General features: G+C 40.3%; 1 protein-coding gene across 1 annotated transcript in view; it reads right to left on the bottom strand.

The window, feature by feature from the left end:
* The window catches only part of CLCN5 (chloride voltage-gated channel 5), a 162019-nt gene that overhangs the window by 7747 nt on the left and 127206 nt on the right, over nucleotides 1-27066 (bottom strand). The window contains exons 4-13 of the mRNA XM_004606458.3: nucleotides 25507-25658; nucleotides 22407-22506; nucleotides 18778-18965; nucleotides 13543-13665; nucleotides 12500-12706; nucleotides 7240-7320; nucleotides 6472-7014; nucleotides 4007-4193; nucleotides 1354-1752; nucleotides 981-1197 (exon numbers count right to left, since the gene is read on the bottom strand). Coding sequence (XP_004606515.3) covers nucleotides 981-1197; nucleotides 1354-1752; nucleotides 4007-4193; nucleotides 6472-7014; nucleotides 7240-7320; nucleotides 12500-12706; nucleotides 13543-13665; nucleotides 18778-18965; nucleotides 22407-22506; nucleotides 25507-25658 — 2197 coding nt within the window. The remainder of the gene's footprint in view (nucleotides 1-980; nucleotides 1198-1353; nucleotides 1753-4006; nucleotides 4194-6471; nucleotides 7015-7239; nucleotides 7321-12499; nucleotides 12707-13542; nucleotides 13666-18777; nucleotides 18966-22406; nucleotides 22507-25506; nucleotides 25659-27066) is intronic.

Here is a 27066-nt window from a genome sequence, read left to right as displayed (position 1 = left end):
TCTGTTGCAGCATCTAGAAATTTTAGAGGGAAAAGTTCTTATTATGTAAGGTGCTGAATTAACATTACCATGTTCGTGACAAAATACAAACTTCTCAAAGCCCATCTCTTTTCCAAGAAAGATAGCAGGGCCTCTGTTATTGGATTGGAGATTTCCCATTGAGGGACCCAAGCAATAGTATAGTGGGTAAGGGGCTTGCCTTACACATGGCCAATGTGGATTCAATCTTCAGCACCTCATATGGTCCCCAAGCCCACCAGGAGTGATCCTGGAGTATGGAGCCAGGAGTAAGCCCTGGGCACCATCAGGTGTAGCCCAACTTCCCTTAAAAACAATAAAACATGGTAATTCCCTTTGAGGCTAGAGATATATCTTAGTAGTGCAAGGTTCTGAGTTCAAACCCAGCCCCTATCTGTACCCCTGAGACCAGCCAGATGTAGCCTTGGTAGTTCCCAGCACCAATGGGCTCAAGCAGCACCTGTTAGGCCCAGCACAGTGGTCCAAATATTGTCAAGAGTGGCCCTGGACACATGAGCAAAGATAGAGAGTATCCTCCCCAACCCGAATCCAAATAACTTAGCTATTTTTTGTGGGGGAGGAACTGAGTTATTTACAATGTACAACCGGCAGTTCACATCTCTCAAATACACATTCTTTACCAAACTCCTTTTCTATTACTTATGGCAACAGTTGGGGCACATCTATCTTTACCTCAGAGGTTAGAAAAAGCTAGAAACATTACTAATGCTTATTTGAGTTGGCTTTTCCCTATCTATCTATCTATCTATCTATCTAGCTAGCTAGCTAGCTAGCTAGCTATATCTTTACCTCAGAGGTTAGAAAAAGCTAGAAACATTACTAATGCTTATTTGAGTTGGCTTTTACCTACCTACCTACCTACCTACCTACCTACCTACCTACCTACCTACCTATCTACCTTGGTCTCATCATCCAATTTACTGTCACCAAAGAGCACTCACCCATTGTGTGTAACTAGGCACTGGCGTAGTCCCAGTTTACGGAAGATATCCACAACGATTTCCATAGGTGTCAGGTCAGTCACAGTGAAGGGGCTAAGATCCAGGATATTACGAAGCTTTAGTGTGGGTGGGGTATATGGTGGCATCGGAGGAGAATGTTCAGTGAAATAAATGATGGAAGTGCTCACTACTCCATCCTGCTTTTTGCGTGCATTTTCTATTTGAAAAGCAGAAGAAAAAAGTTGAAAATGGAAATGCCAGTTCTATTCTTTGGGCCCTAAACTAGGCTCCTCCTACAAACATCTTCCCCTATTTCATGCAAGTTTACATAATTCCATCAAAGATTTCATGATCCCCTGTCTGAAAGCCTTACCAATTGAAATAATGAGATCTCTTCGGAGAACAAAACCCACAAGTCTTTGGGATTCACGGGACACCACCACTGGGAAGCCACTATAAGTGGTTTCACTGATTATGGTCTCAACATCTTCCACAGTCATACTGTCCTGAGTAATGACAGTCAACAAAGGATCATTTCGCCGGGGTTTCATCACATCCATTGCTAGTGTCTTATGAGCAAATTCTTCTTTGGCTTCAAGAAAGGGGTATCCATTGAGGCGAATGTGGGCATCATAGATTCCTTCCCGTCCAAGGGCATCTGCCACCCACTTGCTTGTCATAGCTGCAGCCATCAGAGGCACAATATATTCCAAGCCACCGGTTAGCTCAAACATGATGACAACAAGAGACACAGTCATCCGAGTTACGCCGCCTGCAAAGAGACAGACAGACAGGCTACTGAAGGGAGACAAAATGCAGGATTCATTGCAATTATGGGTTTACCACAGACCCATGCAGGAAGTTTACTTAGCAGAAAAATTGCTAAAAAGAGGTCTCAATATAGCTGCACGGACCTTAGCAACTGCATCAAAATAAATTTGTAGTCAATGGGTGCCAGATTTCTCAAAACACATCCTCAGAGGTACAAGGGATCTTCTTATCCCATTTTTTTGTTCATGTGTTTTTCTTTACCCCCAGTTACAAAATACCTGCAGAGGATATGGACTATTTTTGTATCACTATCAGACACGAGCCTGTTCTCTGACATGTGAGAGTCTATTATAGACACTCAGAAAATATTTGTAAAATGTGTAAACTCCATAGTCAACTAGCTCACTGCCTAGAAATAAGAAAAGCAACATTCAGAGTTAATTTTTAGTCATTTTACCATACAAAATGTACATTTTACACAGATCAGCTTGTAGTATATGTTGAATTCTTCACTATGCTCCCCATCCAACACTTATGCCAAAAGCACTTTGCATATTATTACAAATCTATTTATCATGAAATTTAAAGACATGAAACATACTGTTTCATTTTAGGGCCACACACAGCAGTGCTCAGGGATGACTCCTGGCTCTGTACTCAGGGATGACTGACTTCTGGCAGCGCTCAGGGGACCACATGGGGTGCCAAGGATCAAATTTGGACTGGTCACATGCAAGGCAATACCTTATCTGCTGTATCACTCCAGCCCTGATATTAGACATACTAACATTGCATTAATATAACCAAAGGCTAGCTATATTACACATATAACATGTTGGTGTACCATTACTTATTTAGTTGACTAGCCTCCATCCCCCACACCCTTGTGATAATTTCCAACCATCGACCAGACCTCTTGGCATGTTTTCCCTGGCCCTGGGTAATAGTTTCACTTTTTTATATCCCACAAATGAAAGCAGTCATTCTACATCTGTCTCTCTCCTTCTGACTCAATTCACTCAGGATGAGACTCTCCATACTCTCCATAAAGGACAAATTAGGAACTGCATAGTTACAAACCCATTGCTACAAGAATAACTAAATGGGCTACTTTAAGAGAAGACAAGTCCCACAAGTACACCAAACTCCTACATAAATATGACACAAATCCCCATCACAATAATCTCTCTCAATGCCATTGAACTAAGTGTACCAATTAAGCATAGAGTGGCAGGATGGATTAGAAAATTGAACCCCACACTCCTATAAGAAACACATCTGATGAATCAATGCAAACACAGGCTCAAAGTCAAAGCCTGGAAAACAATTCTCCAAGAAAACAACCACCTCAAAAAAGTCAGGGTGGCCATACTAGTATCAGACCACATAGACCAGGCTAAAGAAGGTTTATAAAAGGCAATGAATGGCAATTCTTAATGATCAGGGGATTGGTGCACCAGGAAGAACTCACACTCCATTAAATAGTCATGTGAATATTCTTATATGATTTTTTTTGCCCAAATTTTTTTGCTGAGGATTTCCTTAGTATGACAAAGTTATTAGAGTAAAATTATTCTCAGAGTTTAAAGTAGAATTAAGAAAGCACTCTTTACATTGCTTCCTACTGTGAGTCACAAAGAGAAGCAGTGTAAAGAATGCTTCATCAGGGCCCAAGAGGTAGCTCAATAGGCTGGAGCAGTCTTTACATGTGGGAGCCATGGATTTGATTCCTGGCATGGTGTGATCCCCAAAGCACCACTGGGAACAGCCTCCAAGCACTGATCTGGGAGTAGTCCATTAGCATTACTGGTTATATCACACCTGAACCCCCAAATTCTGCAGTTTACTATGGTTTGGGTTTTTATTTTTTTTTTGAGAGGGGTAGTCATCCTAGCTTTGGTCCTGGCTCTGTCCTCAGGGATCACTTCTGGTTTTTTTTTTTTTTTTGCTTTTTTGGGTCACACCCGGCAATGCACAGGGGTCACTCCTGGCTCTGCACTCAGGAATTACCCCTGGCGGTGCTCAGGGGACCATATGGGATGCTGGGAATCGAACCTGAGTTGGCCGCGTGCAAAGGCAAACACCCTACCCGCTGTGCTATCACTCCAGCCCCAGGGATCACTTCTGGCAGAGGACCATACCCACTGGTACTGTATTATTCAGGTCCTGCAACTGACTATGTTTAACACTACTCTCCTTTATCATCATATCACATAGATAACAACATCTTTGAAATCAACGTAAACACTACTCACCTAAGCATGCTGCAGCCCCAACCATTGCATAAAGGCCAGGGGTGATGCAATCAGCTCCTTGACTACACCAGCTATTAAAGATGGCCCAGTCATGGTGGTAATAAGCCAGTTGTTCCATTCCAACTCCCAAAAGTCGACCTGCTATAGCACCAACAGCCATGCTAGGGATAAAGAGGCCAGAAGGTATCTGCGAAAAAAGTAACAGATGTTTAGTTATAAATCAAATGGCTGCTTGGCATATCAATCTAGGGTAAAGGCTAATGAATCCGAAGCCTCTGCAAAGTAAACAGGCCAATGACCATACAACTATGTACTATCCTAGCAGGCATCTGCACAGATTTGTATGATACTAACAGGACAGAACTAGAGATTCTCTGGAATGTGCAGACAAATACAACTGCAAGGAAGCTCATCCTACTTCAGGATCCAATCAGTCAAACAAGAGTCTAGATTTGCCTCACCAACACAGAATTATAGCACTGTGGCACTGTCATCCCATTGTTCACCTATTTGTTCGAGCGGGCACCAGTAATGTCTCTATTGTGAGATTTGTTATTGTTTTTGGCATATCAAATACACTGTGGGTAGCTTGCCAGGCTCTGCCTGGTGGGCAGGATACTCTTGATAGCTTGCCAGGCTCTCCGAGAGAGACAGAGGAATCAAACCCGGGTAGCCTGCATACAAGGCAAACACCCTACCCACTGTACTATCACTCCACTCCAACACAGAATTAGAGGCAGAAATTAAGCCATGTCCAATGAAAGGAAAATAGATGGTACTTCTCATAAATGCAAACATTTTCCCCAATTCTGAGTTCTTCTGAACAACTACCCTTTATTGACTATGTTTGTTGCACTATCAAATTTTTTTTGTTTTGTTTTATTGGGGATACACAAGAGGCTGTGCTCAGACCTTTCTCCTGGTTCTGCTCCTGGCAGGTTCAGGGGATGATATGGGGTTCCACGGATTGATCCCAGGTTGGCTGTGTGCAAGGCAAACACCCTAACCCCTGTGCTATCTCTGGTCTTATCAATATGATTTCACAGATTTTTTTACAATCATTCCAGCAGGCAGATGTTCTTATTTCCAAGTCACATAGAATTTAAAGTTCAAAGAGGGTAAGTAACTCACCCAAAGTCAAGATCTAGTAAATACCATCTGGGGTTTTAATGCATTAGCTCTGACCATTCTAGTGCAATCAATCTTAAGCTATTTGTGCATATAAAAAGTATAGCATATGGAGTTTCAGTTTAATGTTAAATATTAAATAAACAACACTTTGAAATGAAGTAGAACCTCTGGTTTCATGACTTTCCAAAATAGAATCCCTCATTTGTCTCTTCACTTTTTCTGGACACCCCTGGAATGCTAGAGTGAATTCCAATTTTCTGCACTAAGCAGAAAATCAAGACAAAGATCTTCCACATGGAAGATTATTTTAAGATAATTTGCATTTGTCCCGGGAATAAAGTTGAGTATTGGTGAGTCTGCTGGTCTACAATTTCAGATTAAATGGAAAATGAAGCCACAAGGTAAAAAGCCACACAAGAAATACCGCATGTTTTACAAGGTGCTGGTGGGGATGGGAAACTCAGAGACTACAGTACTGCTGAAATTGGGTGGCTATCTCTTATTTTCTAGTTTGAGTCCTGGGTTCCCTAGAGAATAAAGAGAAGTAACTTGATAGTGGTATGCAAAAGGTAACAAAAACACTAAGGAAGGAGGTGTGAACCTTAAAAAAATTTACTTTCTTCTGAAACATGGAAATGATAATGGGTACTGAAAGTAAAACATAACGACACGATGTCTTGTTTAGACTATTTAAATTTTTAGGCTTACCTGTGAACTTCTTTTAAAGTGGTTAATTTTACAGTGAGATCCACTGTGAAAAATAAATTTAGCAGGAAATAAGCTGATGCTTTGCATGTAGGAGGCCCCCTGATCATAGCTGTGAGTGTCTTGAGCACCAAGCCAGGAGTAGCCCCTGAGCACTTTTGGGTATGCCTCCCAACCCAAAAAAAATAAAATATTTTATTGAGCTATGTTCTCAATTGAACATTATGAAAATGCTATTTTAGGGGGCAAAAATTGTTGAAAGTAAGTAATTACTTTTGGTTCAACCTAATATTTTGATTTATTGGTATACTTGAAACAAACCTACATTAATCAACATTGTGCTGGTTAGACTTCATTTTAATAAAAATTACACTGGAATAAATACCTCACACTATCCTTTACGAAGGGAAAAATATGTTTCACACAGAACAGGAGAACTGATATTTTATGTTTTCCTAAATCTAAGTTTGGAAATTTTAGAGATACAATTATCTAAGAAGTTGTGGGGACACTCAGGAGTGAAAAGGGATTTGAAGAAGTGCAGGAGACAACGCTGGATGAAGTTGGTTCTATCTCATGCAGTTCCCCAACCCATAGAAACACACCCAGTACCAAAAGAATTTCCTCACCTTCATGCCAAAGGTAAAAATAGTAATGACAATTTTCAGTATGAGCGTCAAAGCCAACTGCCACATGGCATTGTAGACTCCCACACCAGCCGGTCTGTCAGGCAGTTCACCTGCCTTGCTTGTGTTGAAACTGTTCTCATAATCACAGAGCTTGGAGGAGTCCAGAAGGCCACAGTCATTAAACAGTTCAGAAATGAGTTCACTTGTGCTCATACGGGTATATTCATTGGGGAATGCCAAGATGGCAGTGATGGCTGTCACGATGAGTACCTCAATGACAGGATACTTGCCCAACTGTGTAGTCTTACGCTTCCGACACCAGGCGATGTTTGTGCGGATAAACAAAGCTCCCCAGAGACCACCAAATATGCCCAATAGAATGAATGGCACAAGCTCGAAGAGATGCCATGGGGTGTGAAACTCCACGTAAAACAGAACTAGGCGGCTGTTCCCAAATGGATTGATGGAGCGCAGAGTAAATGCTGCCACCAGAGCAGCAAAGAATGAACGCCACAATGTTTTTAGGGGAAAATAGTAGCTGACCTAGAAAGAGAATGTGAGAAAGCAAATTTAGTCAACAAGCAGGTATTTGGGTGGAAAATTGGTGCTACAGGAAGTAGAACTGAGCATGAAAACTTCCCAGAGATCACTGGTGACTAGGAAACCACTAAGCTGGGCAGAGTGCTTCAGGACAGCACTGTAAATTGACACGGGCCAGAATTCCCAACGAGAAAGTACAAACACCTTCAAATAGTTCAAAACAGTTACCTCTTCCAGGCTGAATAGTACTCCACCAATAGGTGCCCCAAAGGCTACAGATACACCAGCTGCTGCTGCGGCTGACAGAACCTGCAACCCCAAATTCAAAATTAGTGATCAAATAATGCTATTGCCCAATTTCAATGACATATTTTTAAAAAATGGGCCACACTCAGCAGTGATCAGGGCTTACTCCCAGTTCTGGATTCAGGGATCCTGGCAGTGTTTAGCGGGAGCACATGGGGTGCCTGAGATTCGACCCAGGTTGGGTGTGTGTAAGGCAAGCTCTTGCTCTTACCCACTGTATTTCCATCATATTTCTTAAAGGAATGTTAGTGGTCAGTAAACATTTAAAAATATTTTCACATGTTCCTTATTTAAATTATTGAAAATGAAGTTCAAATTATACCACCCTGAGAGCAAATATGACATGCTAAATTTGAACCCACATGATTTACATACTTGAATAGGTACACAGTCTTTTCTGTAATTCATTTAATGGTGTATAAAATTTCACCTTAAGCTTTCCCCCAATGTGGAAAAGACAGCTCAGATAGAGAAGGGACCACCAAGTAAAGGGTGTTTAGAGGGACTGCTCAGGATGGGAGATATGTGCCGAAAGCAGACTATAGACCAAACATGATGGCCATTCAACACTTCCATTGTAGACCACAACACCCTAAAGGAGAGAGACAGTAAAAGGGAATGTGCCTGCCATAGAGGTGGAGGGAGAATGGGGGGATGGGAGGGACACTGGGAACATTGGGGGTGGAGAACGGGCACTGGTGGAGGGATGGGTACTCGATCATTGTACAACTGAAACATAAGCACAAAAATTTGTAAGTCTGAAACTGTACCTCATGGTGATTCATTTAAAAAAATTTTAAAAAGAATAAAATGGTACTTGTCAGACTTTTAGATAAAGCGTGCAAAAATGTAGTTATTGTTTATATTTTGAAAGCATTATAAAATATTGAATCAATATTTGCATTATGTTGATACTGAGTTAGAAAGTATCTAGAATATATCCTATGTGGGTGAATAAAAATTTAAAATATGAAAAAAAAAGCTTCCCCCCAATGCTCTTGATTTGGTAACTGAATTTGTATAGATCTACACAGCACATTTTTAAGAAATATTTTTAAAATGAAATTGAAAGAAGGCTCTAATGACACAAAACAGACAGAGGGGGCCGAAGAGACAGTACAGTGGGTAAGGTGTTTGCCTTGTACACAGTCAACCTAGGTTTGGTAGCCAGCAACCCATATGGTCGCTTGAGCACCAGCAGGAGTGACACTTGAGCACAACACCAGGAGTAGGTCCTGGGCACTGCTAGATGTGAACCAAAACAAAAAACTAAAGGAGGAAAATTTTCACAGACACAAAGTCCTTTCATGGTATTCTGGCTGCTGTGCTGTGAATATGAGATAGTACAGAAGTATTGTAGGGACAAAGTCAAATACAATTCAGTGTTTGACAGGTAAATTGGTTCAGAAGCTGCAAACAATCACACAATAGGTAATTAGGGTTTCCTGTACTTTGTGCCCTAGTCCCTGTCAGGTACTCTGTGGAAACAGAAATAGGGAGGAAAGTCAAAACACAATCAAGAATAGAGTTTGAATGAAAGATAAAAACTAGATAGGATTAGGTGTGGCAAGAAAAGGAACAAGCAGAAAAAGAGGCAAATGATTTCAGAGAAAAATAACACAGAGTTAGCAAAACAGCACAAGATAGTTGGAGAATACCATCTTGGTATGTCAGCATAAGCAGGTGCCTATAAAAAGGGTGTGACCAGAGCTAGAGAGCTTGCCTACACAAGCCAACCGGATTCAATGTCCAGCACCACATAGGTTCCATCAGGAGGGATGTTCAACATGGAAATCAGTAAAGAGATTTCAGTTGCAAAACGTATTTTCCCTTTGTAAGGAACTAGTGCTCAAATATTTCACACCTGAAACTCAATCAAGAATAGCACAGCTGGGGCTGGAGCGATAGCACAGTGGGTAGGGCGTGTGCCTTGCACGCGGCCAACTGGGTTAGATTCCCAGCATCCCATGTGGTCCCCTAGCACTGCCAGGAGTGATTCCTGAGTGCAAAACCAGGAGTAACCCCTGAGCATCGCCGGGTGTGACCCCCCCAAAAAAAAAAGAATAGCACAGCAGATAGGGCATTTGCCCTGCAGGCAGCCGACCCAGGTTCGAATCCCAGCATCCCATATGGTCTCCTGAGCACTGCCAGGAATAATTCCTGAGTGCAAAGTCAGGAGTAACCCCTGTGCATTGCCAGGTGTGACCCAAAAAGAAAAAAAAAAGAAAAAGAAAGAATAACTTTGCAGTTCACAGTGTTTCTGAAAGAAAAACTAAGTAAATTTTTATTCAATCACTGTGAGATACAGTTACAAAACTTTCATGTTTGAGATTCAGTCATACAATTATCGAATACCCATCCCTCCACCAGCGCAACTTCTCCACCACCAATGTCCCCAGTAACCCCCCATTCCCCACCCTCCCCTTACCTCTATGGCAGACAATTTTCCCCAACTCTCTCTACTTTAGGGCATTATGGTTTGCAATATAGATACTGAGAGGTACATTTGGTCCTTTATCTACTTTCTGTACAATCTCGCATCCTGAACGATCCCTCCAACCATCATTGACTTAGTGATCCCTTCTCTATTCCAGCTGCCTTCTCCCCCAGCTCATGAGGCAGGCTTCCAACTATGGAGAAAAATTCTGGCCCTTGTCTCTACTGTCCTTGGGTGTCAGTCTCATATTATGTTATTTTATATTCCACAAATGAGTGAAGTCATTCTACGTCTGTCCCTCTCTTTCTGACTCATTTCACTTAGCATGATACTCTCCATGACCATCCGTCCATTTATAAGCAAATTTCATGACTTCATCTTTGCTAACAGCTGCAGAGTATTCCTTGTGTCGATGTACCAAAGTTTATTTAACCAGTCATCTGTTCTCAGGCACTCAGATTGTTTCCAGATTCTGGTTATTGTAAACAGTGCTGGAATAAACATACAGGTGCAGATGTCATTTCTACTGTGATTTTTTGCACCCCCGGGATATCTTCCCAGAAGTGGTATTGCAGGGTCATATGGAAGCTCAATTTCTAGTTTTTGAAGGAAAGCCCATATTGTTTTCCAAAAAGGCTGGACCAGTCGGCATTCCCACCAACAATGAAAGATAGTCCCTTTCTTCCCACATCCGCGCCAGCACTGGTTGCTTTTGTTCTTCTTGATGTGTGCCAGTCTCTCTGGTGTGAAATGATATCTCACTGCTGTTTTGATTTGCATCTCCCTGATGATTAGTGATGTAGAGCATTTTCATGTGCATTTCAGCAAAAAGTGCCATTTTTATGGAATGAAATTAAACGGTTATCTGTAATTTCAAATCACCTCTACTCATGCAAAACCAGCAACAATCAATATTTAACTCTTGCCAGTTAAAAAGTTTTAAAAACTTATTAACTTCTCTGTTAGCTACTGTTTCCTTTTAACAGTCTCATCAATTGAATCCTGCTTTTATGTTCTTTTATCCTACCAGTAAACAAACTACTCAGATTTCCCTCTTTCTTCTGCTAGGTCTCCATCTCTTCCCTATGACAAGAACTTTCCCCCTTGAACTATCAGAATGTATTCATTTCATATTTAAAATGTTCAGCATCGGGCTGGAACGATAGGACAGCGGGTAGGGCGTTTGCCTTGCACGCAGCCGACCCGGGTTCGATCCCCAGCATCCCATATGGTCCCCTGAGCACCGCCAGGAGTAATTCCTGAGTGCAGAGCCAGGAGTAACCCCTGCGCATCGCCGGGTGTGACCCAAAAAGCAAAAAAAAAATTGTTCTAAAAATAAAATAAAATAAAATAAAATGTTCAGCATCTTTGAGTTTCCTTTTGGGTCTGATGGTTAATTTTGTGTTTGTTTTCTGAATAAATCAATAGGTTCCAATTTTGTGAACCATCCTTTCTAATGAAATGAACTTGGTTTCTATTAATTCCATATGTAACAGTTCCTTTGTAACTCAAGAAAAAGAGAGCAAGAGCCATTATATTCTTCAGGCCTCAATTACAGCAGGACAAAAGCAACCAATGACTTGGAACATTTAACTAACAAAATACGTTTATCCTCCCCCAAATGATATACATTAACAACTGTATAAATATGAGAATAACTAGAGAGATGCTGAAGTGAAACTAATTTAAAGAGCCAGAGGGAAAAGGAAGAGAGAAAATACTAGTACAGCGAGAAATTGATTCAGTGTAGAGTTAGGAATAAAATATGAAATGGCTGGTATCTGAAATAAATGGTGAAGTTTTTGTTATAAAAATTTCTCTGAAATATTATATTTGAAACATTTTTGTAACAGTAAATATTTTTATAGAATACAATAAGGGCCAAGGAGATAGTACAGTGGGTAGGGCATTTGTCTTGCACAAATTCAACCCAGGTTCAATCCCAGCTACGATAAAATAATAGCAGGACTGATTCCTGAGCAAAGAATAAGCCCTAAGCATAGCCAGGTGTGGTCCCAAAACTAAACAAACAAAAAAGAGTAGTCAAAGATTTCCTTCACTACCATCCCTTTTCTTACACTCACCAGCAGTGAGTTTTGAACACTATTAAAACACATACGGGTAAAACAATATTCAGACATTTTTATTTCAAATGTGTGTATGTATATATACATATATACACAAATAATACATATATATGTATATATGTGTGTATGTGTGTCTGTGTATAAGTATACATACACTTTAAAAAAATAAGTGTATTATACTTTCACATTACTCCAAAATTGGCTTTTTCTTTTTCAATGTAATGGTTTTTTATTGTAATCATTTCGTGTCACTATACATAGCAGTATCTCCATTTTAATGGCTGCACAGTATTTACAGTATGGACAGAATTTGGATTATTCTATTAATCCTCTAACAACGTGCATTTTGTTTGTTTCAGTGTTTCACCAGGTTGACAAATGCTATACAGACATTCTCTCTTAGTACATGTACATGCTAGGATATCTGTTGGATAAATTCCCTGAATGTGAGACTCTGTGTCAATGAAGATTGCGCCAACATTGATGTTCAGATTCTCCTCTGGAGAGTTGCATCCTTTCTGCTTCTCCCCCAAAAGAGACTATCTGGGTTTGGGGATTTTTGTGTGTATTTTTTCTGATTTTTTAATTTATTGGTCGGTTTGGGAGGTGGGGGTGTTGATCATGCAAAAATGAAACAATTCAGGCCATTTGTGATTACCTCTCTGCGCTTGGCTTCATTCTTCCTGTATTTGTTGAAGCAGTGGCACAGGATGTTCCCACAGCAGCAAGCCACGTGCACTAGGGGGCCCTCTTTGCCCAGGCTCAAACCAGATGATACTGCCAGCACCAATGTGATGGTTTTGATAATTAGAGTCCACTTACCCAAATAACCTCTGATAATGAAACCACTCAAGATAGTTTTTATCTGCAGATCAAATACAGAGAGATTAAACATAGATCACTAAGCAAGTCAATAAGGGTAAGAAGCAATAACATGGAATTTTTTCTGGAAACTGCCTGTTCTGAACAATTGACTTAAAAATGCTTGACTTATAGTGATCCCAGGTGGTGAAGAAACCCAGGAGCCCAAAGAAAGCAAGACCTGTTCTTTAAGTGTTCTAAAGTTCCTTTTGGGAGGAGCCATGTGGATGCTGGGTGAGGGAACAGTGCAAGTAGGAGTGTATATAGAAAAGGAACCAAGTGGGAAGGATAGATGTTTTCTTTCCATACATTCCTTGATTCTCTGCCAAAGAAATGTGTAACTATGACTTGCTCAGGAAACAGGGGAAAAAGTCATCCAGGGAGCCTAAAATCTTCGTGGTTTCAGGCACTGTCGAACAATCTAAGCCAAAGATAATTAGATATAGGGTTTAAATAATTCTCCTCCCTAGATAAACAAATCATATTGCAGGACATATAATAAAACAGTTTCGTTCTTTACTAAATTGCCCATGCCACAAAATTTGCAGGCCAGAATCTTGGAATTTACTCTGGTTACCTCTTGGCTGGGAATGGGGAAGGTCTTGGAGACCCTCAGTTACCAGAGTACCCACAGGAGGCCAGGAAGTCATCTCCCCTGAATGTCCAGGGGACCATGGGAGAATATCTGAGGGAATACCTAGAGGGACAGATTCTTTATTTCCTTAGGATCTGGTTATGGTTAATATTTACATTGGCGTAAATGCTGGAACACTTAATAAAGGGCTTTAACCAGAAAGATTTCACCATCATTGCCATTTATAAACCATTTTAGAAACTTACCTCAGGGATTCCGGAGCCACAGGCATAAGGTGCAAACACCTTGACAAGAGACACAGCAAGGAAGGCAAACAGCAGAGCCCAGAGGACATACATGAAGTAATTGACTATGTATGCAAAGGCTCCCTGGAAAAGGATGAAAAGAAAGAAGTTTGTTTTAGTACGAGTCTTCTCAGTGAAGCATGCAGTTCTTCTGAGTCATGGGTTTTCAGGAAAGGTCTCAGGAAGAAAAAGACCAATATTAAATTCATTCAAGATGTTCCTTCCTGGATTGTCAGCAGAGTAACTACCAAATCATGGTCAGCCCACTTACTACCGAAACACATTAAACTTTACTATACTCAATGGAAACTGACCACAGCTTCGAAGGATAGACGAGAATATGACAGATACAATATATACTATACTGATTTTAATAAAATCTGAACAGCCCTTTCATTGCGATGGCTGAACCAGGGCTTACTATCTGAAGTGAAGACTAGTTAGTTACATTTCTTTGGATCAAATTCTCACAGGAGATTATAAGGTAAAATTCCTGAATGCTTTTCTTGAAATACACAATCATGTTCCCTAGAAAAATGACCACATTTTTGAGATGTTGAGATTCGGCACAAGTTGGACAGTAGAAAGTTCCAGGCTCTAACCATGAAACAGAACCAGTGAGACCAGATATTTTTAAAAAAGCTATTTTTAAAATGGAGAGAATATGCTTTTGAGGCTCTTACCTATGATAATAAGGTGCCTGGAAAGAAATCTAATTTTGACTGTAGACTGAAGATAGGGATTCACGAGCATTAATGGGCTTACAAAGAACAGGCTTCAGGGGCTGGAGTGATAGCACAGCGGGTAAGCCATTTGCCTTGCACGTGGCCAACCCGGGTTTGATTCCCAGCATCTCATATAGTCTCCTGAGCACCGCCAGGAGTGATTCCTGAGTGCAAAACCAGGAGTAACCCCTGATCCAAAAAGCAAAAAAAAGTACTATTAAGAGGTCATGGTTGGTGATAAAAATATTAGAAGAAAGTTAAATCATATCAACGTGGATCATATAAAATCATATAAAACCCACTCATATTACATAAAACAAAAAAATCTAAAACTTTTCATACATAAAACTCCATTAAATTAGTTCCCAGACCTAAACAAGGCAAAGAATGCTCTCTTTTTCTGAGTCATTAGACAAAGATTTTCCCATATCTCTACTTCTCACTGGAACCTATAGTCACTCTTTGACATTCCAGTGAAAGTAGCTGGGGAGGGAGAAGACACAACAAGAGGGAAATGAAATGGAAGGGAAAGTGGCTGAAACAGGCTAAATACACATACTGGGGAGGACAAAATGTTGGCAGGAGAATTCTTAAAACTAAAAGGACTCTTTCTTCAGTCAAGGATTAATTCATAAAATGGAAAGCCCTAGAAAGCTGCTACCTGAGCAAGTCTCAAGCTCCAATTTGAAAGTTATTACTGGAACACTTAAAGACACACACAGAGCTTTAAAAAGGTAGTAAGGGGGAGCCTGGTGACAATAGAACAGTCTTCTATCTTGATTATGATTGTGGCCACACTAATCTAACATGTGATAAAAATTACAAAGAACTGGGCCCTGAGTGATTGTACAATGGGTGAGGCACTTGCTTTGCATGTAACAGACATGGGTTTGATTACCCACGCCCCTACCTGGGACCCCACACATGGTTCCTCCAGTCCTGCCTGAGTAATTCCTAGCAGAATGCCAGGAGTAAGACCTGAGTACCACTGGTATAGCTCCCTACAGCCACCAAAATTACAAAGAACTTCTCAGATTGGTGCATATAAAACTGGTGAAATAAGGTCAGTGGATTGTACTAAGGTGAATTTCCCTGCTTTGCTACTTGCTGTGTAACTGTTACACATGCTGTTACAATGGGGAAAGGCTGCATGAAGGATACAGGGGACCTCCCTATACATTGTTTTTGCAGCTTCCTGTTAATCTATAAATTACTTCAAAAATAAAAGACAGGGCCAGGGACAAAGCTCAAAGGACTGAAGCACATGCTTTGCATGCTGAAGCCCCAGATTTGATCACTGGTATGCATGGTCCCCGAGCACCACTAGGAGTAATGCCTGAGGGTGGCTGGGTGTGGCACCCAAACAAAAATATATTAACAAGTTAAAGAGACACATAAAAAAGCAAAGAAACACAGAGATACACCCTCTAAACTCTAGGGCTTCTTAAACTGGTCTATTCAAGTACTCCTAATCTGAGAGTAAATAGAAACATCAGGGGAGGGACAAGTACCCCAGAACAGATAAAAATGGAGTGATTTTAACAAGCACAGAACTATTTCTTTCATGTTACACTGTTGTTAACATTTAACATCTGAAAAGTAGTATTTAAAATACCAAGGAAAAAAAGATTCTGGGAAGGTACATATTTGGTTTCGGCTCCCTCTTGCATGTTGATCATAACACAATTTGAAAAGCATAGTTTTAAACCCTCTCATACATACTCAACTACTCTTTCTATTTGAATTGCTTACCCAAGCCAATACACAAACATATGTGTGCATATAGATGCATATATACAAACATATTATTTGTGTGACCTTGTGGACTAGGTCAGGGAGATAGCTCAAAGGACTGGAATACAAGGACCTTAGTTTGACCCTTGACACCACAAAGTCCCTCCCATCCCCAGTACTGCCAAATTTAGCCTGGATGGCCCAGAGCTGCCAGGGCTGGGTCCCAACCACTGCTACACTCCAGGCCGCTTTCCGGACACATTATAAGACACTTCCTACCCATTTTCCATAATTACAACACCATATTTGATGGAGCTCAGACAGTAGGCAACAAATCAGAGAAAAAATATGTATGTGTATATATATATGTATGTGTATATATATATGTATGTGTATATATATATATGTGTGTGTGTGTGTGTGTGTGTGTGTGTATACATATATCGGAGAGCCCGGCAAGCTACCGAAAGTATCCTGCCCGCATGGGCAGAGCCTGGCAAGCTATCCGTGGCATATTCGATATGCCAAAAACAGTAACGATAGGTTTCATTCCCCTGACCTTGAAAGAGCCTCCAATTGTTGGGAAAGACGAGTAAGGAGAGGCTGCTAAAATCTCAGGGCTGAGAGGAATAGAGACGGTACTCTTGCCAGCTTGAGTAAATCCACGAACAACAGGATGACAGTGATACAGTGATACAGTGATGGCCCAGAGCACCGTAGGATCTGAGCAGTGCCACAAAACTTAGACAAAGCACTGCACCATCAAACCCTAGACCAAGGTAGATCCAAAATATGAAAAAGTAAAGGGCCAGAGAGATAGCACAGCCAGTAGGGCACTTTCCTTGCACACAGCTAATCTGGGTTGAATCCCTAGCTTCCCATATGGTTCTTAGTGCTGCCAGGAGTGATCCCTGATCTCAGAGCCAGGAGTAACCCCTGAGCACCATCAGGTGTGGGCTAGAAAAAAAGAAAAACAGTGAAGTACTAAGGACCCAGAAGAAAAGCTCTGTGTTACAGATCACCTAATGTGCAAATGTACCACCATGAGTTCAACCCTCGGTCCCATCACATGTGCTGAGTACTCTGCTGTTTGAATGATGCTGCCTGTCGTCCCTGGTACTGAAAATTATTTATAGCTATTCTGTAGCCCACAAAAGAATAAGCACCATAACTGAGGAAAGCAACACCACCACCCACCCCTCAAAGTAACTGCATCACTGTCATCCCATTGCTCATCTATTTGCTTGAGCGGGCACCAGTAACGTCTCCATTGTGAGACTTGTTACTGTTTTTGGCATATCAAATATGCCACAGGGAGCTTGCCAGGCTCTGCTGTGTGGCTGGAGTACTCTCGGTAGCTTTCCTGGCTCTCTGAGAGGGATGGAGGGATTGAACCAGGGTCCACTGCATGCAAGACAAATGCCCTACCCACTGTGCTATTGCTCCAGCCCCTGAAAGTAACACGATGGAAAAAATGTGCGAAGACTATGAAATCACTAATGAGAACTATAAAATCGAATACAAATTATTCAAGTAAGGTGTGTTTCTTCCCCAGTGAGTACATGGGGCGGTGCAATGAAAGACCCACAAACCCCGGCAAGCACTATAGCTCTGTGCAACTCCCAGCCATCACAACAACAAAGGTAGTGGGAAGAGGAGGGAATAAAAACATATATAAGCACAGATCCCATCATTTCTTTGCCAGTGGATGAATAGTAAGCTGGGGTAGAGCCTATTTTAATTGCGGAACCATAGTTGAATGAGAAACTCCAAGTCGTTTTTGTTTCCTTTTGTATATTTGGCTTTTAGTGGGAGAGATCTGAGGTATGAGAAAAGAAGGGAGGAAGAGGGAGACAGCTTGAGTGGTAGAGCACATGCCTAGCATGTGCCAAGCCCTGACTTTGATTCCTGGCACTACATGATTCCTAAGCATCATTGGTAGATCACTGCAAGTAGTGCATGAACAAAAAGACTGAAAGGCAAGGAATTGAAAAAATTATTCTTGCACTGATTAAAAGTCATATGATAAGACAAGAAGAATAAATGAAAACATTTATTTGGTGGTAAATGGGACTAAAGTCATTTTTCCCTGGGTTTCTTTCTATTATTTTTATATGAATGCATTATTTTAAAAAATATTACAATGCAATGCTCAGGGAAAAATCACTTTTGGAGTCTATCCCATAGACACATTTAAAACCTACTGCACCCTTTGTTAGGAGTTATAGCTTACCTATATGCTGACATTGATATTTCTATGGAAATTAGCAAAAAATAGACTCAGGCCAAAGGAAGATGGGTCAAGCGATAAAGCACATGCCAAGCATCCATAAGACTCTGGTCTTTATCTCTTAACTAGTACCACATGCCCTCAGCCCAGGACCACCAGGGTAGCCTAGTAGCCCCTACCCAAAGCACTGCCAGGCCTGACCCCTATTAAATAAACAAAAATAAATAAAACTATTGTACTTTTTTAAAAAGAAAAACAGATTCAGTCATTCTGTGGACTAACAACTAAGAAGAAATACAGAAGTGATTTAAAGTGAAACTCTGAAGTCACTGTGTCAGCAGTAAGCAGCACCACAAGGGCTATGAGTGAAAAACAGAGAAAAGCAGCTGGCACTGGTTCTCCTTTCATGAAAAGGAAAATGGGGAGACTTCCAGGTGGTCATAGAATAAGAAATGAAGCAAATGTGAGAATCCAAGTCAGAGTTGAAAAGTCTTCAGTACATGATACCTCATCAGTGCTGATAATAAGCTGGGACCAGCTATTCCATTCTGGGCATTTATCTCGGTCTTCAAACGTGACATGATCAGAGTTCCAGCAACAGTGTTCATGGTTAAACCAGAATCCCCCGGTGCATATACCTTCTTTTAAGTCTGTCATCCAATGAGCAGAGATGTCTATCAAACCAGCTAATGAACCTGATTTGGGAGGAAGGTGGGAAAGATCCAAGTTGAATTCAATTTGTGAAACTTAGTTATCAGAACAAACTTGTCAGAAAATTAGAAAGGAATCACCATTATAGAAAAGCATATACCTTCTCATTCCTTTATGAATGCTGCCTGTTCTCTCTTAAACACTGTCTGTAGAAACTTAGTAGACAGAAAAACAGTTGAAGGGGAGCAAGGATTTGACTTTTAGTTGATATAACATGGCAAAGACTCTACTTTGACTTGGAATTGAAAGCTGAGCTAAAACTATGAAATAATTCACTTTTACTAGATACATACGGTTAAAAAATGTGACTGTCTCATAATGGCTTGGGGAGAGAGCTGGTGAAGACTATGGATAGGAAGGGTTGGTCCTGATGTTTTCTAAGTGACAAGGTGAAACAACACTTATACACAGAGCACTGGTCAAATAAATTTATGAGAAAATGAACAGCTAACTGCTCTATAGGTAATAAAACTGAATAAAGTTTTCAAGGTAGTTATAGCACTTCTGATTTTGGCCTTCTCATCAGTTATATTGTACAGATGAAGAAATTCTGGCATAAATAACTTAAATGCTCCAGAATTGTGCTTTAGGGAAGTAATAAATGCAGCCTTTGAATTAACACACTGTTCTTGCCTTTAGACACACTGCTTCTATTACTTAAAAAGTACCCTGAGTATGCGAGGGAAAGAAAAATATTTACTGGCCACCTCCTGACAAGAAATACATTCAAAAGTTGAGGATATTATGCCTACATTCCAGAAGGCTGGAGACCATGTTTTGTGTATGTTTTGGTAGGTGCTAGGATCAAAGTGTTAACATAGGTTATTTATATACTGGAATAACCTAGTCAAGTCTAACACTTTGTTTGACACCTACTTTTGGCCACCCTTCCCAAAATTTTCCTTTTTCTAACTTATACTACACATATTGCTTAGTTTCAGAAAAAAATCAAAACAATGCATAGAATTTGACTTGTTCTTTGGTTGTTTTGTCTGTGGATGTATATGCGTGTGTGCATATACTTAATGCTGATTCCCCCAATCTTGTTGTCTCCTCTACTTCCCCTTCTCCTTGCCTAATTGGCCCTTTCTTCCCTGGTTACAAATTTTACTAGGCTTCCCCTACTCTAAGTAGTAAATTATTTTCCCTGATGCTTGTTACCAATTCAAGCTTTCATGTTTTTGCTTTCCATTCCAAATATCTTCAGATCTATAGTCTGTCTCTTGGAAAGCTGGCTCCTAATATTTACCTGAGGTGTTTTTCCAAGGTCATTGGTGTCCTACTAACTGCTAAACTCTATAAGCAAGGTCACTGATAAGCTTCTGACTCCTAAACCACATAAACTTTCCCCATTGTCTTTCTTCTCTTTAGCTTCTCTGCAATAGTTTGCCTTACAGACCCTCTAGCCATACCTAGTCGTTATTAGGTAGCTGCAAACTCCCCAAGCAAACTCTATGTTCAAGCTCCAAGAAGCAGTGTTCAGACCAGGGGTGGCAAACAAACTAAAAGCAGTCCACTATGCCTGCCATCATGTGTTAAAAAAAAGTTCTTCTTGGGTTGGAGCGCAATAATACAGTACGTACTGAGCTTGCCTTGCTTGTGGCTGAGCCAGGTTCAATCCCTAGTACCACTATGGTCCTCCAATCCCTGACAGGTGTGATCCCTGAGCGCAGAGTCAGGAGTAATCCCTAAGTACAACAGATGTGTCCCAAAGCCCTCCCCCCAATTCTTTGTTGGTCAGAACCCTGCTCATTTAACTACTATCTATGGTTGTTTTGTGGTGCATGATCAATGGGTTCGCAAATCCAAAATCATACAACACCTGACGATCCCTTAAGGAGAAAATTTACTAAACCCTGCCCTAAATAATCATTGCAACTCCACCTAGGAAGAAATCAAACATTTTATATTCTCTGGCTCATTAATTATTATATCTAAGTAATAGCAGCAGCCAACCCAGTACTGTGCTGGGTGCAATTTATACTATTTCTCACTTAATCCTCAGGACAAACATGTTAAAGTCCCCATTTCACAAATCAGTAAACAAAAGCTTCCCAGGAATTAAGAAACTTGATGTAATGTTGGAATTCTGTGTCTGAGAAAATATTATTAAAGGTAATATAAAACACAGAATCTCAATCAATAAAAAATTATTAAAAATTTTCTCACCCCTCCCCCAAAATAAATCTTTCCCAGAATCACAAAACTAGCAAGAAATTAAATTCAGAGTACCAGAAAATAAAGCCTATGCTAGAAATTATCATGTTGCCGTCAACTAGGTTGGCCAAGTTTTCCACATAAATTCTATTTTAGCTCAACATCCCTGATTTTATCTCTATCTTTTCATGCCACAAGGCTACAACTTGCTTTGAAGCAGCATTTATATTTTAAGTACATTAAGTGCACTATGATAAGTTAAGTTGTATATTATCTGCAATAGCTATATTTGGAAGCGGATTGAGGGGTTAAGAAATCCCAACTCTCAGCCCACCAGGGAAGAATGGGATTTTAAACTTTAAAGTATGAGTCATTTAGCCTGTCTTTCAAAGGAGATCACCAACGGGTACAGGATTTCTCAAGGAAGTCTTTTTCTCTACTAACTGAGGAGATCTTAATAGGTCTTTTTTTTCTTTTTGGGTCACACCTAGCGATGCACAGGGTTACTCCTGGCTCATGTACTCAGGAATCACTCCTGGCGGTGCTTGGGGGACCATATGGGATACTGGGAATTGAACCCGGGTTGGCTGCATGCAAGGCAAACACCTTACCCGCTGTGCTATCACTCCAGCCAGGTCTTAAGAGGTCTTAAAACAAATTTCTCCAGCACTTCCTCAAGTCAAGCACCAAAAGGCAGTGTAAAGAACATTTCCTCGCGTTAACCTCATGTATTCAAATAGAACATGCAGACATCACTACTCTTTAGAGATGGAAACATCAAATTTCCAAAAGGTTCACCAGTGATTCTTTTCTGTGGTGCTCAGGGCAAACTTCTGGCTTAATGCTCAGGTATCACACCAGCTGGGGTTCAGGGGACCACATGTGGTGCTAGGGATCAAACTTGGATTGACCAGGTACAAGGTACACATTCTACTCATTGTACCCTCTTTGGCCTTCTTTCATTCTTTTCTGCTTTTTGTGCCACACACAGCAGTGCTCAGGTGATCGACTCTGAACTCAGGGATCACTCCTGGAAGATTCTGGCAACCATATGGGGTGCCATGGATTGAACCTGCGTTGGCAATATGTAAGGCAAGTGCCCTACCCACTGTACTATCTCTCCAGCCTCCAGCTTTGCATTTCATGTGGGAAAACAGTAAAGCACAGCACTCAACTCAGTTGTACGTGGGGTTTTTGATATGGCGAGGTGGCCGGTACACATAACAATTTTATGAGAATTTTTAGAACGTGAACATAGTTTACTATACCTGATAAAAGTCCAATCAGTAGCATCAACAACCAGCCAGAAAAAGCATCACTCACACTGTGAATTAAGGCCCAGGTTGATTCTTTGCTTTTATTGGTAATCTAAAGAGAAATGTGAAAACATTAATAAATGCTACATAAAATCCTTGCATTTTTCACTGCAACATGCACAACCAAGGAAAGAAACACAAAGGCAAACCATCTAGGAATAGAGATCAAATTGGAGTTACTTCTCAAATAATCCTTGGCTAAACTAAGAACTTACTGAACTTCATGGTACCCCGTCTTCATCTACAGTACTAAAATTTCATAAGTATTTTACTTAGAGCTCCCCTCTTAGCTACTAATTTCTGATAGTGTCAACTTGTTTTGCTTTGCTACAGCAGTCTCTTTCTATCCTGGAGAAGGATCTTGACCCACACAGTAGATAGTCTGTTTTCTTTCACAAAGAATAAACAGGTTTATTTGAGCAGTGAAAGTACAATTTGAGGTTTGCTATCCAGAGCTAGGACTCTAATCAGGCAAATTCCACGACTTGCTCCTACAACCTCCTAACCTGCACAGAGATGCTAAATGAGATTATGGTGAATCTCTTTAAAAAAAACTCTTTAAAAAACCTGCTGAGAATAGGTGAGGAAATAATGATGTGCATCTTTTAAGTCCTAACTAACCTAGCTACCTTGACCCTTCAATACTCACATCTCAAGCTCAAGTAATGGGGGCCAGGAAGATGGTTCAAAGGCCTGGTCTACACATTCCTGGCACCACATGGTACTCCCAGCAATAAGCAGCCGCCAAGTACCACCAGCTGTCCTCCCGCCAAAATAAAACCCAACATTCTCACAGTCCATCAGCGTACTTCCCCTTTATCTCTACTTCTAATTTTTGTTTTCAAAACTCTTACTTAGCTATGTACCTTGACCTGTAGCCAAATTACTAAATATAATAAACAATTATTGTAAATATAAATAAGCCATTATATTGCATTTGTGAAGCCCTGGGATCAATCCTTGGAATTGTAAATAATTTTAATTAAATTTTTATACAGCTTTATTATTATTATTTTTGAGCCATACCTGGTAGTGCTAAGGGCTTACTCCTGGTTCTGTACTAGGGGATCATCGATGGAGAGGCTAGAGGACCATAAGTGGTGCCAGAGATCAAGCCTAGGTCAACTGTGTGCAAAGTAAGAACCCTACCCACTACAGTATTTCTCTGAACCCTAAAACAGCTTGAAAATTCATTTAGACCTATGCTTTTTCTAGTTTCAAAAGGGCCCAGGATATTGCTCAAAAGTAAAGCTTTTGTCTTGTATATATAAAGCTCTGGATTCAATTCCTTGGTGCCAGAAAAAATAAGAACTAAACCACTGGGGCTAGAGATAGAGTACAGGGGTTTAGATGCCTGTCTTGCATGTGAAAAACTCAGAATCCTCCAAACACTGCTGAGTGTAGCCTAAACCCTCCCCCCACCAAAAAGAAAGTTTCTAGTTTCAGTGCTAAAAGTAAATGAGGTGCTATTTCCACCTTTAACAGTGCATTCATTCTGATGATGGTTAATGCTAAAATGTCTCCTTTGAACATTTGATAAATACATTTTAATTGATTTTTATCTCATTGATATAATTTGTCTCTGTTGCAACCATTTTAATGGAAAAGGAAAAATCTCCTTGCCAGCTCATAGGTGATTTTCAACAATCTTAATAAGAGGATAACAAACTAAACTCTAAATTCCAGTGAGCAGACCAAAACGATAGCTCAATGGGCTAAGCAAATGTTATACATGCAGGAGGTCCAGGTTCTATCTCTGGCACCATATGGTCCCCAAAGCACTACTGCGAGTGACCCCTGAACCCAGAACCAGAAGTAGACCCTAAGGTATGGTCCAAATCCCCTATCCTCTGCAAAATAAATAAATTACAGAGAACTAAAAAGAAAACTGAAAAATACAGAATTTTTAATAATGATTATTATCTTGTTGAGCTAGAATTTTTTAAAAACTACCTGGGATTATCAAAATCCAAGGATTACAAATGAATTTCACAAAGCCTGTACCTGGGAAACCAGGCTCCTAGATTCAGATGCTTGTAACAAAATCTCTCAAGAGACTAGCAAAGGCTTAAGAATAAACAGTTGCTTCAACCTGACTGCTCAGGAGCCAAATTTTTTAATTTGGAGCCAAAACAGAAAGAGTAAAAACAAACAAAAACACTACAGTTGTCTGAGGAACCATATCTCCCAGAGATCACATTCTAAATAAGAATCCCTGAGGCTGGTGTCTTATCTTTTTAATAATCTTTACTGGTGGTCCTTGACACAAACTAAACCTTGATTTAAATGATATACAGCAAGAAGTTAAAGGCAAATGGCCTCAGTAGACTGTTCTGAAATGCTTTCACCATGTTTGGAAAGAGAATGGGAAGGGGAGGGGGCTGTGGAATTCTCTTGTTCAAGTCAAAAGAATCTGTGCCACAGCCCTAAGTACCATCTATTATCTATTCTATTGAATAAGTGTCCTGAATTTGAATGTTGATTGGCCTTGTGGTTTAGTTTGAGGTTAATCCACAAATCTGCATTGGTTTCACTGTGATGTGCCTGTTATAATCATGCTTATGCTTATGATGTGAGTGTTATAATCACATGGAGATTATCCTATATGCCTCAATAAACACTAGGGCTCTGAAACTGTTTACTATATTCCCTTAAAAAGATCCTATTTTTGTTTTCCTTAGTTCTAAAAATCCTGTTTCAAGGGCAAACCATAAAGGGATGGGAGACAGGGGAGGAAGATCTTTGGAAATTTATTCTGTTTCTACCTAGCAGTTTGTTGCCACCTCTCTACAGAGACAATTTATACTTTTATCGGGGCTGCAAAGATCCTTTCCAACCACTTTTTTATAGAAAGCTAAATCAACAAACTCTTTTGAAAATCATATGCATATACAATTTGAAAATCATTTGAAAAAATAATACCCTACATTACTCATAAAAATCAGATTCAGCCACATCCAGGGATGAAGAAAGGAATACTCATAAGGCTCACATATTTTCAAACTACTCTTCCCGGTACTTCATAACACTCATTGTCCATTTTTCATCTTACCTCTCGATGTCTATCCCGATCCCGAGATTTCTCTCTCACCCAGTCAATTGTATTGAAATCATCATAGGTTCCCACACCAGGGATTGGTTCCTCCAAGAAGTCCATCATCCTAGCTGAAGAACCTATTCCTCCACCATTGTATGACCTGTCTTCTATATTGAACAGGAAACAGACATTAGTACCTCTGACACTGCAGACTTTGAACACTTCTATTCTACGCCCTAAAGAGGAATCCCTTCAAATGATCAGATAGTGAGAATAAAGTTGTGCTGACCAAGTAATATATAACTGATGAGAACATCCATCCCATTTAGAGGGTCTTGAGATGTAGGCATAAAATGATGGATGCCATAAGGGCACTGCAAATGGAAAAGGACAAATGAGAGTGAACAGTACAAAGGGAGAATTGAAAGGAGTATGAAGTGCAGTGGGGGAAGGATTTATAAAACAAAAGACAGGAACTTGAAGCAATATAGCTATTTCAGTTTCTATTAGGAAAGGAAGACAAAGGATCAAAGGTCTTTGCACACACATCACATTAGAAACTAGTTTACATTTATAAGGCAGTAATTCAATCCTAGGAGGGGGTGCTTGCTTGAGCAGGGACTCCAAAGAAAGCATGTCTGCCTCTTCAAGAGTTAAGCAGTCTGGAATGTACACATTTCCCTTTAATAGGAATAAGATTTTGTTTCCTAATGCAAGGACCTTGTAGAAACTTACTAAGTCAGACCAGTCACAAGCAAGACATCACAGAAGACTCACAAAAGGAGATTTAAAGAACAGTGGATGGCTCAGAGATGAAATGGCCACCCCACTCCCTCAACTAGGCACCAAAAATCCTTATCATATCAGTCTTTTATCCTTTCACTTCTAGCATTCCTATTATAATTACCTTTGCAAATGCTTGTCTTCTTTTCTAAGGAATAAGGCTAAGCCCACTATTTTATTCATTCTTGACTCTCCAGTGTGGAACACATATCTAAAACTAAGTGAAGATTCCCTGAGTCAAAGTCTGTTTCCTTCTGAAGGGTTGCCCTGCTCCCAGCAGTGCTTAGGAAATTCAGGGAACCCCTTCAAACAATTCTCAGCCAAATGGGCTGGCAGTTCAATGCAATCACTGGGGGCCTCCAGGGCTAAACCCAGTGATGCCTGTGACCATATGGGATCAAATCAAAATCAGGGTCAGCAGCATGAAAGGCATGTACCTTAATCCCTGTACTATCCCTTTCAGGCTCTGAACCAAATTATTTGCCAAATATAAAATGGAGGTATTCAAACAGAAGTTGTACTCACACAAGATTAGTATTGCTCAACAACTAGTTCAAATATTTCTGCAATATCCTCTGGTGGGACAATCATTTGCTAATATACATAAAATGTAAAATGGGATTCAGGAATTTATGCAAATGAATGCTGATCAAAGCTGCTAAATAATACCATCCCTGAATTCAATCACCCAAAAAAGTTCCCATTTGCTGCATCAACCTTTTCAGGGATAGAGCTGTATCCAGACTATATGGTAACAAAGCCTTCTGCAGAGATCAGTGTGGGTTGAAATGA

The sequence above is a fragment of the Sorex araneus genome, chromosome X (assembly GCF_027595985.1).
Source record: "Sorex araneus isolate mSorAra2 chromosome X, mSorAra2.pri, whole genome shotgun sequence".
Taxonomy (NCBI): Eukaryota; Metazoa; Chordata; class Mammalia; order Eulipotyphla; family Soricidae; genus Sorex; species Sorex araneus.
The sequence above is the reverse complement of the archived record's forward strand: the minus strand, read 5'-3'. Positions and strand labels throughout refer to the sequence as shown.